Raw genomic sequence first — 17301 nt, 5'->3', positions numbered from 1 at the left:
GAGCCCAGTTTCCCAGTTTGATCCAGGGCTCCCAGTTTGAACCACAGCTCCCAGTTTGAGCCATCCCAGGCTCCCATTTTGGGGCATGATTCCCAGTTTGGGCAACAGCTCCCAGTCTGAGCCACGGATCCCAGTTTGAGGAATGGTTCCCAGTTTGAGCCATCCCAGGCTCCCAGTTTGAGCCATTCCAGTCTGAGCCACGGATCCCAGTTTGAACCAACCCAGGATCCCAGTTTGAAACACGGATCCCAGTTTGAACCACAGCTCCCAGTTTGAGCCATCCCTGTCTCCCATTTTGGGCCACGATTCCCAGTTTGTTCCATGTCTCCCAGTTTGGGCCACAGCTCCCAGTTTGAGCCCAGTTTCCCAGTCTGATCCATGGCTCAGAGTTTGACCATATCTCCCAGTCTAAACTGGGGATCCCAGTTTGATCCACAGCTCCCAGTACGAGCCATCCCAGCCTCCCAGTTTGAGCCATCCCAGCCTCCCAGTTTGAACCACAGCTCCCAGTTTGAGCCATCCCAGTTTGATCCATGGCTCCCAGTTTAGGCCACGGCTCCCAGTCTGAGCCACGGATCCCAGTTTGAAACACCCCAGGCTCCCAGTTTGAGCCATTCCAGGTTCCCAGTTTGAGCCCAGTTTGAGCCCAGTTTCCCAGTCTGATCCATGGCTCAGAGTTTGATCCACAGCTCCCAGTTTGATCCACGGCTCCCAGTTTGAGCCATCCCAGGCTCCCAGTTTGATCAATAGTTCCCAGTCTGAGCCACAGATCCCAGTTTGAACCATCCCAGGATCCCAGTATGATAGACGGCTCCCAGTTTGATCCACAGCTCCCAGTTTGAGCCATCCCTGTCTCCCATTTTGGGGCATGATTCCCAGTTTGAGCCACGGCTCCCAGTTTAAGCCCAGTTTCCCAGTTTGAGCCCAGTTTCCCAGTTTGAGCTCAGTTTCCCAGTTTAAGCCCAGTTTCCCAGTTTAAGCCCAGTTTCCCAGTTTAAGCCCAGTTTCCCAGTTTGAGCCATCCCAGTTTGATCCATGGCTCCCAGTTTGATCCATCCCAGTTTGATCCATGGCTCCCAGTTTGATCCATCCCAGTTTGAGCCCAGTTTCCCAGTTTGAACCACTGATCCCAGTTTGAGCCATCCCAGTTTGAGCCCAGTTTCCCAGTTTGAGCCATGGCTCCCAGTTTGAGCCCAGTTTCCCAGTTTGAGCCCAGTTTCCCAGTTTGAACCACTGATCCCAGTTTGATCCACAGCTCCCAGTTTGAGCCATCCCAGTTTGATCCACAGCTCCCAGTTTGAGCCATCCCAGTTTGATCCACAGCTCCCAGTTCGATCCATGGCTCCCAGTTTGAGCCATCCCAGTTTCCCAGTTTGATCCATGGCTCCCAGTTTGATCCATGGCTCCCAGTTTGATCCATGGCTCCCAGTTTGATCCACGGCTCCCAGTTTGAGCCATCCCAGTTTCCCAGTTCGAGCCCAGTCTGGGGTCACGGAAAGGCCTGGGGCGGGGTTATGACGTCATTCACGCCTCGTTAGTGACGTCACATCTCCTAACGCCCAGCCATTGGCTGTTGGCCTCCCTGGGGTTGTGACGTCACCAGGGAAAGGTTTCGCTCCTGCAGGGAGGAAAAATCTGGGGAAAATGGGAAAAATGGGAAAAATGGGAAAAAACCCAACGGGGAGCGCGGCCGGCTCCGCTCTGCCAAATATTCCATAAATCCTTTATTCAACAAAAAAATCCACCTAAATTCTCATTATTTAGGGCAAAATGCGGCTGGAAACCTGGAATTTCCAAAAGAAGGAAAAAACAGGGGGGAAAAGGAGAATTTGGGGTGGAAATTGTGGAGTTTGTTCGCCTTTGGTGAAGATTTTGAGGGAATTTCAGGTGGGTTTAAAGGTGCCTTGAAACAGAGAGATGTGGAACAAAGGAATTGCCAGGCCCGAACCGGGAAAGAGCCGAGAAAATAAAATAAAAATAAAATAAAAATAAAATTAAAATAAAATTTAAAAATAAAATTTAAATTAGTATTTTTTTAAAAGAGAAACCCCAATATATTTAATTTATATATTTCAATTCACCCTAATTCTTCTGCTGCTCCAGCACCAACCCAAATAATTTTGGTTTTATGTGGGGATTTCTCTCAGTGCATAAGAGGCGAAAAATCTGCATTAAAAAAAAGGCAAAAAAATTAAATTTTATGGGTACAAATCCCAGGATTTCAGCACAAACCAAAACCAGCTTGAACTGTATAAAAACACCAGCGATGAAAACGGATTTTTGCGGGTTATAAATGTTTATACACCTTTTTTTCCGAGTATATTTTTATCATTTTTGATATATCCACACAGGGCTACAGCGCCTTTAATCGTGCATTTACACACCGGATACAGAAAATCGCAAACACAAAAAAATCGCGGGGGGAAAAAAAGGTGAAATAAAGCTGAATATGCGCATGTGCATATGGAATTTTTATATAGAAACGCTCGGAAAAATTAAAATAATAATAATTATAATATAATATATAATAATAAAAGTAGTACGTGCCTTTATAACTGGGTGCCTACATCGGTCATAGCATGTCCTGTACATTCCGTTTTCTGTAATTAATTCATTAATAATTCATTAACACGGGGTTAATTTGATTATTTATCCCCCCGGATGTGCCTGGGACCATCCTGCCCGGGTTTGGGGGATTTTTTTTTAAAACCTTTTTTGTTGCTTTCAAACCCGGGATTGGGCCGGGAGCGGGTTTGGGGTGGATTCGGGGGATTTTGGGGGTTCGGGTTGGTTTGGGGTGAATTCAGGGGATTTTGGGGTTGGTTTGGGGTGAATTCGGGGGATTTTGGGGGTTTGGGGTCTTTGGAACGCTCTGGGATGTGCCGGGCACAGAGGAGGGTCCCCTCCTTTGGGGGGTCCCGGTGACAAACGGGGGGTCCGGGTGACAAACGGGGGGTCCCGTGTCCCACCCCAGGGGACAAATGGGGGTCCCGTATCAAACCGGGGGGTCCTGGTGACAAACCGGGGGTCCCAACGTCCTGTCACCCCACAGGGGACAACTGGGGGTCCCTGTGGCAAAAGGGGGTCCCGGTGTCCCGGTGACAAACGGGGGGTCCCGGTGACAAACCGGGGGTCCCGGTGACAAACGGGGGGTCCTGGTGACAAACCGAGGGTCCCGGTGTCCCCTCACCCCGCGGGGGACAACTGGGGGTCCCGGTGACAAACGGGGGGTCCCGGTGCCAAACGGGGGTCCGGTGTCCCTCACCGGGGGACAAAAGGGGATCGGTATCAACGGGGTCCGGTGTACAAACGGGGGGTCCTGGGACAAACGGGGTCCCGGTGACAAACGGGGGGTCCCGGTGACAAACGGGGGGTCCCAGTGACAAAAGGGGGGTCTCAGTGTCCCCTCACCCCACAGGGGACAACTGGGGGTCCCGGTGACAAACGGGGGGTCCCGGTGACAAAAGGGGGGTCCCGTGACAAACGGGGGGTCCCGGTGACAAACCGGGGGTCCCAGTGACAAAAGGGGGGTCCAGTGTCCCTCACCACGGGGACAACTGGGGTCCCGGTGAAAACGGGGGGTCCCGGTGACAAAAGGGGGGTCTGGTGACAAAACGGGGGTCCAACGTCCTGTCACCAACAGGAGACAACTGGGGGTCCCGGTGCCAAACGGGGGTCCCCAATGTCCCCTCACCCCGTGGGTGGCTAACGGGGGTCCCTGTGACAAATGGGGGTCGCAGTGTCCCCTTCCCTCCTCGAGGGACAAATGGGGGATCCCTGTGACAAATGGGGGGGTCCCGGTGACAAACGGGGATCCCCAGTGTCCCCTTCGCTCCCTGGGGGACAAACGGGGGTCCCTGTTTCAAAAGGGGGGTCCCGGTGCCAGGCGGGGGTCCCGGTGTCCCAATGACAAATGGGGGGGTCCCGGTGCCAACGGGGGGATCTGGTGACAAACAGGATCCCTGTGCCACGGGGGGATCCCGGTGCCGAGCGGCGCTCCCGGTTTCCCGGTGCCACACGGGGGTGGTGGTGCCCCGGTGCCACATGAGGGTCCCTGTGCCAAACGGGGGTCCCGGTGTCACGCCGGTGTCCCGGGGACAAAGGGGGGATCTGGTGACAAACAGGATCCCGGTGCCAGGCGGGGCTCCCGGTGCTGAGCGGGGATCACGGTGTCTCGGTGACAAACGGGGGTCCTGGTGCCAGGTAGGAGTCCCGGTGCCACGCTGTGCTCCCGGTGTCCCGGTGCCACACGGGGATCCCGGTGCCACACGGGAGTGGCAGTGCCCCGGTGCCGATGTGTGCCCCGGTGCCAGGCGGGGATCCCCGTGCCAGGCAGGCGTGGCAGTGCCAAGAGGTGCCCGGGTGCCACGTGGGGACCCCGGTGCCAGGCGGGGATCCCGGTGACAAATGAAGGGTCCCGGTGCCTGGCGGTGGTCTGGTGCCGTGTGGGGGTCCCGGTGTCCCGGTGACAAATGGGGGATCCCGGTGCCAGGCGGGAGTGGCAGTGCCCCGGTGCCGAGCGGGGATCCCGGTGCCAGGCGGGGATCCCGGTGCCAGGCGGTGCCCCGGTGCCAGGCGGTGCCCCGGTGCCAGGCGGGGATCCCGGTGACAAATGGGGGATCCCGGTGCCCAGCGGGGGTGGCAGTGCCCCGGTGCCGAGCGGGGATCGGTGCAGGCGGTGCCCCAGTGCCAGGCGGTGCCCCGGTGCCAGGCGGGATCCGGTGCCAATGGAGGATCCGGTGCCAGGCGGGGATCCGGTGCAGGCAGTGCCCCGTGCCAGGCGGCGGTCCCGGTGACAAATGGGGGATCCGGTGCCAGCGTGGGTGGCAGTGCCCTGTGCTATGATGCCCCGTGCACAGAGGATCCCGGTGCCAGGCGGTGCCCCGGTGCAGGCCGTGCCCGTGCAGGCGGGAGTGGCAGTGCCCGGTGCCAGGCGGTGCCCCGGTGCCAGGCGGGGATCCCGGTGCCAGGCGGCGGTCCCGGTGACAAATGGGGGATCCCGGTGCCCAGCGTGGGTGGCAGTGCCCCGGTGCCGAGCGGTGCCCGGTGCCAGGCGGCGGTCCCGGTGCCAGGCGGGGATCCCGGTGCCAAACGGGCGGTGCCGGTGCCCCGGAGCCCGTCAGGGCGCGGCGTTGGCGGCCGCCTTGCCCTTGGCCAGCACCTTCTTGTCCTTGACGCGGCGGTTCTGGAACCAGATGGTGATCTGGCGCTCGCTCAGCCGCGTGGCCGCCGCGATCTTGCGGCGCCGCTCGCGGGTGATGAAGCGGCCGCGGGCGAACTCCGCCTCCAGCTCCCGCAGCTGCCCCTTGCTGTACGGAACGCGCTTCTTGCGGGCCCGCCGCAGCGACAGCGAGCAGCCCTCGGCCGGGCACGGCGCCGAGCCCTCTGCGGGGACACGGGGGGATAACGGGGGGACAGCGGGGACAGAAGGGGGACACGGGGGGACAGCAGGACATGGGAGGATAACGGGGAGACAGCGGGGACAGCGGGGGACAGCGGGGACAGCGAGGACAGCGGGGACACGGGGAACGGGGACACGGGGACACGGGGGGATAACGGGGGACAGCGGGGAAGCGGGGACACGGGGGGATACGGGGGACAGCGGGGATAGGGGGACACGGGGACGGGACACGGGAGGATAACGGGACACGGGGGAAGAGGGGACAGCGGGACATGGGGGATAGGGGGACACGGGGGGACACGGGGGGGATAGACGGGGACAGCGGGGACAACGGGGACACGGGGGACACGGGGGACAGCAGGACATGGGGGATAACGGGGGGATAGCGGGGACACGGGGGACAGCGGGGACACGGGGGGATAACGGGGGGACAGCGGGGACACGGGGATACGGGGATAGAGGGGACAGCAGGACATGGGGGTAACGGGACACGGGGGAACAGAGGGGACACGGGGGATACGGGGACGGGGGTCACGGGGGATAGAGGGACAGCGGGGACACGGGATACGGGGGATACGGGGGATAGAGGGGACAGCAGGACATGGGAGGATAACGGGACATGGGGGATAGAGGGGACACGGGGGGATACGGGGACGGGGGGACACGGGGGATAGAGGGGACAGGAGGGGGACACGGGGACAGAAGGGGGACACGGGGGGACAGCAGGACATGGGAGGATAACGGGACGCGGGGGATAGAGGGGACACGGGGGGATACGGGGACACGGGGACACGGGGGATAGAGGAGATACGGGGGGACAGCAGGACACGGGGGACACGGCGGGACACGGGGGATAGAGGGGACAGCAGGACATGGGAGGATAACGGGACACGGGGGATAGAGGGGACACGGGGGAACAGAGGGGGCAGTGGGGACACCGGGGGATAACGGGGACACGGAGATATGGGGGGATACGGGGACACGGGGGGACAGCGGGACATGGGGGGGATACGGGGGGATAGCGGGGACAGAGGGGATACGGGGATACGGGGGGACAGCCGGACATGGGGGATAGAGGGGACACGGGGGATATCGGGGGGGACAGGGGGACATGGGGATATGGATGATAACGGGACACGGGGACAGCGAGGGGACACCGGGACACGGGGGGGACACGGGGACAGGGGGGACAGCGGGACATGGGGTGACACGGGGGGACACAGCGGGGACACAGAGGGATAACGGGGACAGAGAGGGGGTAACGGGACACGGGGATAGGGAGGGGACAGAGGGGACACGGGGGATAATGGGACATGGAGGACAGAGGGGACACGGGGGGACAGAGGGGACACGGGGATATGGGAACATAAAGGGGGGACAACGGGGAACAGAGGGGACAGAGGGGACACGGGGGGACAGAGAGGGGATGGAGCGAGGACACCGGGGGACAGCGAGGATACAGGGACACGGGGGGACACGGGGGACAGCGGGGACACGGGGGGACAGCGGGGACACAATGGGGATCCAGTGGGGACAGGACGGGGACACAGGGGGACATAGAGGGGATAGAGTGGGGTCAGAATGGGGACACAGAGGGGACACAGGGGGACACAGCGGGGTCACAGCGGGGTCACTGCGGCCCCCAAAGCCCCCCAAACCCAGCCCGGCCCCACCCGGCCCTGCCCAGGTTTGAAATTGTTCCCTCCTGCCATTGAAAGGTTTCCCAGATCCGAACCCTCCCTCCAAATATTGAAAATTATTTAATTTCTACATTCCGCCTCTTGATATTGAAAGCTTTTGAAATTCTCTATTCTCCCTCTCAATCTCTAAAAAAACCCCTATTTTCTGTATTCTTCCTCTTGATATTGAAAGGTTTTAAAGGTCGATTTTCTCCCTCTTGGTATTTAAAAACATTCAAATTCTATGTTCTTTCTCTTGGGATTTAAAAGCATTTAAATTCTATGTTCTTTCTCTTGGTATTGAAAGTTTTTAAAGTCCAGTATTCTCCCTTTCGATATTTAAAACATTTTAAGTCTCTATTCTCCATCTTGATATTTAAAGATTTTAAAGTTCTATATTCTCCCTCTCGATATTCAAATATTTTAAATTTCTCTATTCTCCCTCTAGATATTGAAAGATTTTGAAGCTCTGTGTTCTCCCTCTCGATATTTAAAATTTTTGAGGTTCTGTGTTCTCCCCGTCGGTATTTCAAGGTTTGGGGTTAATTCTCAGCATTTTTGAACTTTTCCATCCTGGGGAGCCGGAAAGGTCACCGGGGACCCCGAGAATGTCCCGGGCTGGACCCCGAATTCATTTTCTGAACCCCATAATATCTCATCTGAACCCCCATAAATGATCACTTGAATTCTAATTAATGATCCTTTGAACCCCCATAAATGATCCTTTGAATTCTGATAAATGATCGCCTGAATTCTGATAATTGATCACTTGAATTTTGATAAATGATCATCTGAATTCCGATAAATGATCCTTTGAACCTCGATAAATGATCATCTGAATTCTGATAAATGATCATCTGAATTCTGATAAATGACCATATGAATTCTGATAAATGACCATATGAATTCCGATAAATGGTCACTTGAATTCTGATAAATGATCGCTTGGATTCTGATAAATGATCATCTGAATTCCGATAAACGATCATTGGAACCGCCATCAATCACCTTCCGCCTCCCTGCTCGGAGTTAGAAATGGCCGTGATAAATTCAATTCAATTCAATTCAATTCAATTCAATTCAATTCAATTCAATTCAATTCAATTCAATTCAATTCAATTCAGCTCAATTATTGTCATTATTATAATTATTAATATTATTTTTATCATTGTTTTGTGCCCCCCGACCTTCCCAGCACATCCCGAACTCCCCCTGCCCCAAACCCTGACCCAGAGCCCAATTCCGCTCTAAACCCGGCTCGGTTTAACCCTGACCCAGAGCCCAAACCCGGGATAAACCCAGTTCCCGTTAACTCCAGCCCGGAGCCCAAACCCGGGCTAAACCTGGCTCGGTTTAACCCCGACCCAGAGCCCAAACCCGCGCTAAACCTGGCTCGGTTTAACCCTGACCCAGAGCCCAAACCCGGGCTAAACCCGGTTCCCGTTAACCCCGGCCCGGAGCCCAAACCCGGGCTAAACTTGGCTCGTTTAACCCGACCAGAGCCCAAACCCGCTCTAAACCCGGCTCGGTTTAACCCCGACAAAGGCCAAACCCGGCTAAACCCGGTTCCCGTTAACCCCGGCCCGGAGCCAAACCCGGGATAACCCGGCTCGGTTTAACCCCGACCCAGAGCCCAAACCCGGGATAAACCTGGCCGGGTTTAACCCTGACCCAGAGCCCAAACCCGGGCTAAACCCGGTTCCCGTTAACCCCGGCCCGGAGCCCAAACCCGCGCTAAACCTGGCTCGGTTTAACCCTCACCCAGAGCCCAAACCCGGGCCAAACCCGGTTCCCGGGTTTAACCGGGACCCAGAGCCAAATCCCGCGCTAAACCCGGCTCGATTTAACTCCGACCTGGAGCCCAAACCCGCGCTAAACCCGGTTCCCGGTAACCCCGGTTCCCAGACCCCTCTATCCCCGGCCCGGTTTAACCCCTGCGTGCCCGCACCCCCAACCCCAGCCATGTTTAACCCCTTGGTGCCCTCGGTACCTGCGAAGTGCGGCTTGAGCAGGAACCCGGCCAGGATTTACCCTGACCCAGAGCCCAAACCCGGGCTAAACCCGGTTCCCGTTAACCGCAGAGCCCAGGCCCCCCATCCCCGCCCGGTTTAACCCCTCGGTGCCCTCGGTACCTGCGAAGTGCGGTTTGAGCAGGAACCCGGCCAGGATTTACCCTGACCCAGAGCCCAAACCCGGGCTAAACCCGGTTGGGTTTAACCCTGACCCAGAGCCCAAACCCGGGCTAATCCCGGTTCCCGTTAACCCCCTACCCCCGGCCCGGTTTAACCCCTCGGTACCTGCGAAGTGCGGTTTGAGCAGGAACGCGGCCGGGCCCTGCTCCTTGGGGCAGCACCGCTGGCCGGCCCAGCCCGTTCCCAGCGCCCAGGGCTGAGCGCAGCCCCCGAAGGCCCCGTCCGGGCCCAGCAGCGCCTCGGGCCGCGCCTCGCCCAGCGCGGGCACCACGGGCACGTCCAGGTAGCCCGGCACGGACACGGGCGGGTACGGGGCGCCGTAACCCGGGTAAAAGGCGAACTCGGCCGGGCGGCTCTGGAACTCCTCGGTGCCCGCGGGCGGCTCCAGGAATTTCTCGGCGGTGCCCGGGAAGGGTCCCGGGGGGCTCGGGCCGGCTTTGAGCGAGCCCCGGCCCACCCGGCACGGGTAAAAGCCGCTGCCAAAGCAGCCGTAGGGCAGCGGGGCCGAGCCCGGCGGGGCCTTGGGCGGCTCCGGCTCCGGGGGGAAGCCGGGGTTCATCCCGGTACCGGGAGCAGCACCGGGAGGAGGAGGAGGAGGAGGAGGAGCGGGAGGAAGGAGCGGCCGGGGCTGCGCGGCCCCGAAGGCGCCGCCCGGAGCCAGGAGCCCCTCGAGGGCCGGGGGCTGCATGGGGGGCGCGGCGGGGCCGGGGGCATCGGGAACGGGGATGGGAAGGGGAACGGGAACGGGAACGGGAACGGGAAGCGGAGAGGCCGCTCCGAGGCACCGGCGCTGCCCGCGGGGGTCCCCGTTGGTTTAAATGGCCCCGAGCCGCGCCTGACGCAACCGGAGGAGGTTCGAGCGTTGGTTGGTGGAGAACGGGGAAAAAAAGGGGGGGGAAAAAAAGGGAAAAAAATCCAACCCCGCATAGAGGGGAAAAAAAAAATAAAAAAAAAATGCGGCGGTGTCAATAAAGAGCTGGAGAAATTGCGAAAATGGTTTTATTGGCTGGGGAGAGGAGGAGGAGGAAAAGGAGGAAGAGAAGGAGGGGGGACCCCCCTGCGGGCGGCAGGAGGGGACTCGGAGGTGGCTCGGAAATAAAAAATAAAAAATAATAATAATAAAAAAATAAAGATTAAAAAATATATATAAAAATTAAAAATTAAAAATAAAAAAATAAAAAAATAATAATAAAAAAAATTTTAAAAATAAAAAATAAAGAAAATAAAAATTAAAAAATAAAAATTAAAAAAAGAGTAAAAACTAAAGAATAAAGATTAAAAAAATAAAGAAAGAAAATAAAAAATAAAAATAAAAAAAATAATGAAAAGTAAAAAATAAAAAAGAATAAATAGTAAAAAAATAAAATAAAAAAGAAAAATAGAAAATAAAGAATAAACAATAAAAAATTAATTTTCAAAAAATAAAGATTAAAAAATAAAAATAAAAATAAAAATAGAAAATAAAGAATAAAAAATAAAAAATAATATAAATTAAAAAAAATAAAAATGGTGCGGCAAAGCAGAGGTGGGGAAATGGGGGAAAAGAAGGGAGAAAAGGCAAAGAACGGGAGAACCAGGAATGGCAGGCCCAGGGTGCAAAAATCCGGGCTGGGGTTAAAATCGCTTTTATTTTTTAATATTTAATTTTAGATTTTTTAATGGTTTGTTCCCAGCCGGATCCAGGGGCGCTCTGGATCCAAAACCCCAAAATCCCCAAAATTCCGCCCCTCGGGGACGGCGCTTCGCCCTCAGGGCCCTGGAAATCCGGAGAGAGGGGAAAATTGGATTTTCTGGCAATCCGTGAGCGTCCGCACCTGAAATATCCCAAAAATCCGCTCCGGCCGAAACCCCTGGAGTTATTGGGAGTCGGAAATTCCTCCCAGTTTTGCCAATTCTTTTCAGTTTTACCAATTCCTCCCAATTTCTCTAATTCCTGCCATTTTCCCCAGTCCCTCCGATTTTCCCCAATTCCTCCCTTTTTTACCAATCCCTCTCATTTTCACCAATTTCCCCCCATTTTTTACCCCCAATTCCTCCCATTTTCCCCAATTCCTCCCTTTTTCTGCCAATCCCTCTCATTTTCACCAATTTCCCCCCATTTTTTACCCCCCAATTCCTCCCATTTTCCCCAATCCCTCCCATTTTTACCCCCAATTCCTCCCATTTTTGCCAATTCCCCCATTTTTACCAATCCCTCCCATTTTCCCCAATTCCTCCCATTTTTGCCAATCCCTCCCATTTTTTACCCCCAATTCCTCCCCTTTTTTTCCAATTCTTCCCATTTTTACCAATCCCTCCCATTTACCAATCCCCCCCATTTTTTACCCCCAATTCCTCCCATTTTCCCCGATCCCTCCCATTTTTTACCCCAATCCCTCCCATTTTTACCAATTCCTCCAATTTTCCCCAATTCCTCCCATTTTCCCCAATTCCTCCCCTTTTTTCCAATTCCTCCCATTTTTACCAATCCCCCCCATTTTCGCCAATTCCGCCCCCCATTTTTTACCCCCAATTCCTCCCATTTTCCCCAATCTTTCCCATTTTCGCCAATCCCTCCCATTTTCCCCAACCCTCCCCCGATTCCTCCCAATTCCCGGCAATTCCTTTCATTTATTTTCCTTGCCCCTTCCCTTCTCCCCCCAATTCCTTCCCTGCCAACATTTCCCCAAAAGGGAAAAAATTTTGGGGAAAAAAAAAAGGGGAAAATGGGAAAAAGGAACCGGAAAATCCCTTTGGATTTTCATGGGAGCTCGGGGCAGGTGGAGAGACGGACGGACAGACGGACAGACGGACCCACGGGTCTGGAAGAGTTTTGGATGAATTAATTAATTATATTAATAATAATAATTAAATCCCCCCACCTGAAGGCATCCCGGTATTTTGAATCGGCGCTGCAAACGGATTTTTAAATTTATTTTTTTTTCCTTTTTCCCGCTGTTTTCTTCCCCAAAAATAAAAACCACTCAGGGAAAAGCTTTGCCCAAATCTCTCCCCCCAAGGCAACTTCGGCTTTTTTCCCCCGCAGGTTTCTGCCCCAAAACCGCAATAAAATTCAATTTTTTCTGAGGTTTTTTGGGGCCGCCAAAGGCACAGAAACTGTGCTGAGCTGGGGAGAGAATGGGGAAAATCGCTAAATTTAATAAAAAATTAAAATAATAATAAAAAATTATTAAATAAAAAATTTTAAAAATAATCAAAAATTATCCCCTCATTAGGGGGAAATCCTAATTATCCCCAATACCCCCAATGCAACCCTAAATCCACCCCTAAAAAACCCAAAAAACCACAAAAAAACCAAAAAACCGCCATCTCTTACTGACAGAAAAAATAAAATAAAATAAAAATAAAAAAATCGAATTTCTGCAGGAAAAAAAAACCGAATAAAACCCAAAAACCCGCCGAGTTCCAACCTCCCAAAGCCCCTTTTTCCCCATTTTTTCCCCATTTTTTCCCCATTTTTTCCCAATTTTTTCCCAATTTTTTCCCGTTTTTTCCCGTTTTTTCCCGTTTTTTCCCGTTTTTCCCCCTTTTCCCCTCCCAGCCCCGCACCCCGCGCTGTTTCCCGGCTCCCGGCGGGGCCGCAGCCGAGGTCAAGGCCAAGTTGAAAGTTAAAAACCTTCAAAAAAGCTCCGAGCGCTGCGGAGCCCTCGCTCCTGGCCGCGATTTTGGGCCAAAAAACCCCGGATTTGTCCCAAATTTGTCCCAAATTTGGATCTGCGGCCGCTGGGATTCCCTGTGAGTTTTCATCCCTTTAATTCCTTTTAATTAATTTGATTTTCAGCCCTTTAATTCGTGCGATTTTGAGCGGCGAGGATTCCCCCGCCTGCTTTCAAACCCTTTCATTTATTTGCTTTTTCGCCGTGGATTTTCCTGCCGGTTTTCAACCCTTTCAATTCATTTTAAATTTATTTCATTTTTAGCGCTGTTGATTTCCCTGCGAGTTTTCAACATTTTAATTCCTTTTAATTAATTAGATTTTTAACGCTGAGGATTTCCCCGCCTGTTTTCAGCCCTTTAAAATATTTTAATTTTAACGCTGAGGATTTCCTGCCCTTGAATTTCCTTTGATTTATTTGGTTTTTAGCTCAGAGGATTCTCAGCCCTTTCGGTGCCTTTGATTTTTTTTTTTTCTGTTTTTAACGCACAAAGGAGGAAAAGCTGGAGAGGGATCGGCAGAAAAACCAAAGAACGGAGCTAAAATTGGGTAAAAATCGGGATTTTTTCCCTTTCCCGAGGAGTCGCTGTGAGCGGGGCTTTGTCCCGGCCCCGGGGCAGAAATTTCCCTTTTTCACCCCAAAACCGCCTTTTGTTTCATTTATTACAATTTTTTCTCAAATTCCTTTTAAACCTGCGGAAAATTCCGAGCCGGCTCTGCCGCGGGAGCCGTTTGAAAATGCGATTGAATTGAGATAAAAACGGGATTTAACCGAGTATAAAAATGAGATTTAATTGAGTTTAAAAACAGGATTTAACCGAGTTTAAAGCCGGGATTTATTCGAGTTAAAAAATGCGATTTAATTGAGTTAAAATCGTGATTTATTTGAGTTTCAAAATGCGATTTATTCGAGTTTCAAAATGCGATTTATTCGAGTTTATAAACGCGATTTCCACCCCGACAATGAGATTTTTCCTTCTTCGAGGATTTCAGAGGAAATTTCAGCGTTTAAAGCAAAATCAAAATTTGTCTTAAAGGATAAAAATCTGAATTTTTCACCGGCTCCTCTCTCAAAACCGACATGAAAATTATCAAGCGCCCTTATCAGTTTGCAGCCGTTCTTTTATTCCGTTCTCCACAGGATCCATTTAATATTTATCCCATCTGGAGCCTGAAAAAAAAAATCTCTGGAACAACTTTTTAAAAGTCTGGGATTTTATTTTATTTTATTTTATTTCATTTTTAAAGCCGTTGAATCGGAACCATCATCACAAAACACAAAGGGGGGAAAAAAAAATAAAAATCCAACCCAACCCAAAGCCCAGAGCGGTTTGAAGAGGAGATGAAAAAGGAATAAATTGGAACTCCTGCAAGAGTTCACGTTTGGAAATAATCAATGGCTGGAAAATTGGATCGGGGCTCTGGAAGGGAGCCCAGCCCTGGCAGGATTTGGGGAGCAAAAAATCAAATCAAGACCCAACATTTCTCATCATTTTGACCTTTTAGTTGGTTTTTCGCCCCGAATCTCCGCGGGCAGAGGGGTTGGGGTGCGGGGGTTCCTCGGCCGGTGCCGAATTTGGGGTTTGTTGGTTGAATTTGGGGTTTCCAGGGCGGTTTTGGGGATCCTTTGAACGGGTCCTGGCAGGGGAACAGAGAGCGCGGCCCCGGCGCCGCTGCCGGGCCGGGAGGATGTGGGGGAGTTTGTGGGTTTTGGGGTGGATGGGGCAATTCCAGAGTCAGGGATTTGGTAGGATCCATTTTTGGGGTGGATGTGGGAATTCCAGAGTCAGGGATTTGATAGGATCCATTTTTGGGGTGGATGTGGGGGAACCCAGAGCGGGGGGTTTGTGGGTTTTGGGGTGGATGGGGAAAATTCCAGAGTCAGGGATTTGGTAGGATCCATTTTTGGGGTGGATGTGGGAGATTCCAGAGTCAGGGATTTTGTAGGATCCATTTTTGGGGTGGATGGGGTGATTGTGGACCCTGGGATTTTGTAGGATCAGGTTTGGGGTGGATGTGGGAGATTCCAGTCGCTTGGATCCGGTTTTGGGGAGAGATTTTGGGGTGATTCCAGGCCTGGGGGTCTCATTGATGTCTTTGGGGTCGATGTAGGGGATTCATGACCTGGGGGTTCTGTAGGATCCATTTTTGGGGTGGATGGAGCAATTCCAGACTCAGGGATTTGGTAGGATCCATTTTTGGGGTGGATGTGGGAGATTCCAGAGTCAGGAATTTGGTAGGATCCATTTTTGGGGTGGATGTGGGCGATTCCAGAGCCAGGGATTTTGTAGGATCCATTTTTGGGGTGGATGGGGGCGATTGAGGACCCTTGGATCCGGTTTTGGGGAGAGATTTTGGGGTGATTCCAGGCCCAAGGGGTCTCTTGGATCTCTTTGGGGTGGATGTGGGGGAGTCCAGACCGGGGGGTTTGTGGGATTTGGGGTGGATGGGGGAGATTCCAGACCCAGGGATTTGATAGGATCAATTTTTGGGGTGGATGTGGGAGATTCCAGAGTCAGGAATTTGGTAGGATCCATTTTTGGGGTGGATGTGGGAGATTCCAGAGTCAGGGATTTGATAGGATCCATTTTTGGGGTGGATGGGGGAGATTCCAGACTCAGGGAATTTGTAGGATCCATTTTTGGGGTGGATGGAGCAATTCCAGTCCCTTGGATCCGGTTTTGGGGAGAGATTTTGGGGTGATTCCAGGCCCAAGGGGTCTCATTGATGTCTTTGGGGTGGATGTGGGGGAGTCCAGACCGGGGGTTTGTGGGTTTTGGGGTGGATGTGGGAGATTCCAGACTCAGGATTTTTGTAGGATCCATTTTTGGGGTGGATGGGGCAATTCCAGAGTCAGGGATTTGGTAGGATCCATTTTTGGGGTGGATGGGGCAATTCCAGACTCAGGGATTCTGTAGGATCAATTTTTGGGGTGGATGTGGGAGATTCCAGACCCAGGATTTGATAGGATCCATTTTTGGGGTGGATGGGGCAATTCCAGACCCAGGGATTTGGTAGGATCCGTTTTTGGGGTGGATGGGGAAATTCCAGACTCAGGGGTTTTGTAGGATCAGGTTTGGGGTGGATGTGGAAAATTCCAGACTCAGGGATTTTGTAGGATCCATTTTTGGGTGGATGGAGCAATTCCAGACCCAGGGATTTGGTAGGATCCGTTTTTGGGGTGGATGGGGAAAATTCCAGAGTCAGGGATTTGGTAGGATCCATTTTTGGGGTGGATGTGGGAGATTCCAGAGTCAGGGATTTGGTAGGATCCATTTTTGGGGTGGATGGGGGCGATTCCAGTCCCTTGGATCCGGTTTTGGGGAGAGATTTTGGGGTGATTCCAGGCCCAAGGGGTCTCTTGGATCTCTTTGGGGTGGATGTGGGGGAGTCCTGACTGGGGGTTTGTGGGATTTGGGGTGGATGGAGCAATTCCAGAGTCAGGGATTTGGTAGGATCCATTTTTGGGGTGGTTGGGGGATATTCCAGACCCAGGGATTTGGTAGGATCCATTTTTGGGGTGGATGTGGGAGATTCCAGAGTCAGGAATTTGGTAGGATCCATTTTTGGGGTGGATGGGGGTGATTGTGGACCCTTGGATCCGATTTTGGGGAGAGATTTTGGGGTGATTCCAGGCCTGGGGGTCTCTTGGATCTCTTTGGGGTGGATGTGGGGGAGTCCAGACCGGGGGATTTGTGGGTTTTGGGGTGGATGGGGGAGATTCCAGACCCAGGGATTTGGTAGGATCCATTTTGGGGTGAATGGGGGCGATTGTGGACCCTTGGATCCGGTTTTGGGGTGATTCCAGGCCTGGGGGTCTCATTGATGTCTTTGGGGTCAATGTAGGGGATTCATGACCTGGGGGTTTGTAAGATCAGGTTTGGGGTGGATGGAGCAATTCCAGACCCAGGGATTTTGTAGGATCAGGTTTGGGTGGATGGGGCAATTCCAGTCCCTTGGATCCGGTTTTGGGGAGAGATTTTGGGGTGATTCCAGGCCCAAGGGGTCTCATAGATCTCTTTGAGGTGAATGTGGGGGAGTCCAGACCGGGGGGTTTGTGGGATTTGGGGTGGATGTGGGAGATTCCAGAGCGGGATTTTGGTAGGATCAATTTTTGGGTGGATGGAGCAATTCCAGACCCTGGGGGTTTGTAAGATCATTTTTGGGGTGGATGGAGCAATTCCAGACTCAGGGATTTTGTAGGATCAATTTTTGGGGTGGATGTGGGAGATTCCAGACCCAGGATTTGGTAGGATCCATTTTTGGGGTGGATGGGGCAATTCCAGTCCCTTGGATCCGGTTTTGGGGAGAGATTTTGGGGTGATTCCAGGCCCAAGGGGTCTCATTGATGTCTTTGGGGTGGATGTGGGGGAT

General features: G+C 53.1%; 2 protein-coding genes across 2 annotated transcripts; both read right to left on the bottom strand.

Moving 5' to 3' along the window:
* Positions 1-5119: 5119 nt before the first annotated feature.
* On the bottom strand, positions 5120-5877 carry LOC135458323 (homeobox protein Hox-B13-like). Its single transcript, XM_064733386.1, has 2 exons — positions 5853-5877; positions 5120-5385 (listed from the first exon to the last, which is right to left on the bottom strand). The coding sequence occupies exons 1-2, from the start codon at positions 5875-5877 to the stop codon at positions 5120-5122; spliced, it is 291 nt and encodes a 96-aa protein (XP_064589456.1).
* A 3258-nt stretch (positions 5878-9135) lies between these two features.
* On the bottom strand, positions 9136-9960 carry LOC135458322 (homeobox protein Hox-B13-like). The gene is made up of 2 exons (XM_064733385.1): positions 9378-9960; positions 9136-9212 (listed from the first exon to the last, which is right to left on the bottom strand). Exons 1-2 carry the CDS (start codon positions 9958-9960, stop codon positions 9136-9138), a joined length of 660 nt encoding a protein of 219 aa, XP_064589455.1.
* Positions 9961-17301: the final 7341 nt, after the last annotated feature.

Source organism: Zonotrichia leucophrys, chromosome 27, assembly GCF_028769735.1.
Source record: "Zonotrichia leucophrys gambelii isolate GWCS_2022_RI chromosome 27, RI_Zleu_2.0, whole genome shotgun sequence".
Classification (NCBI taxonomy): Eukaryota; Metazoa; Chordata; class Aves; order Passeriformes; family Passerellidae; genus Zonotrichia; species Zonotrichia leucophrys.
Note: the sequence above shows the minus strand (reverse complement) of the source record. Positions and strands in the feature narration are given on the sequence as shown.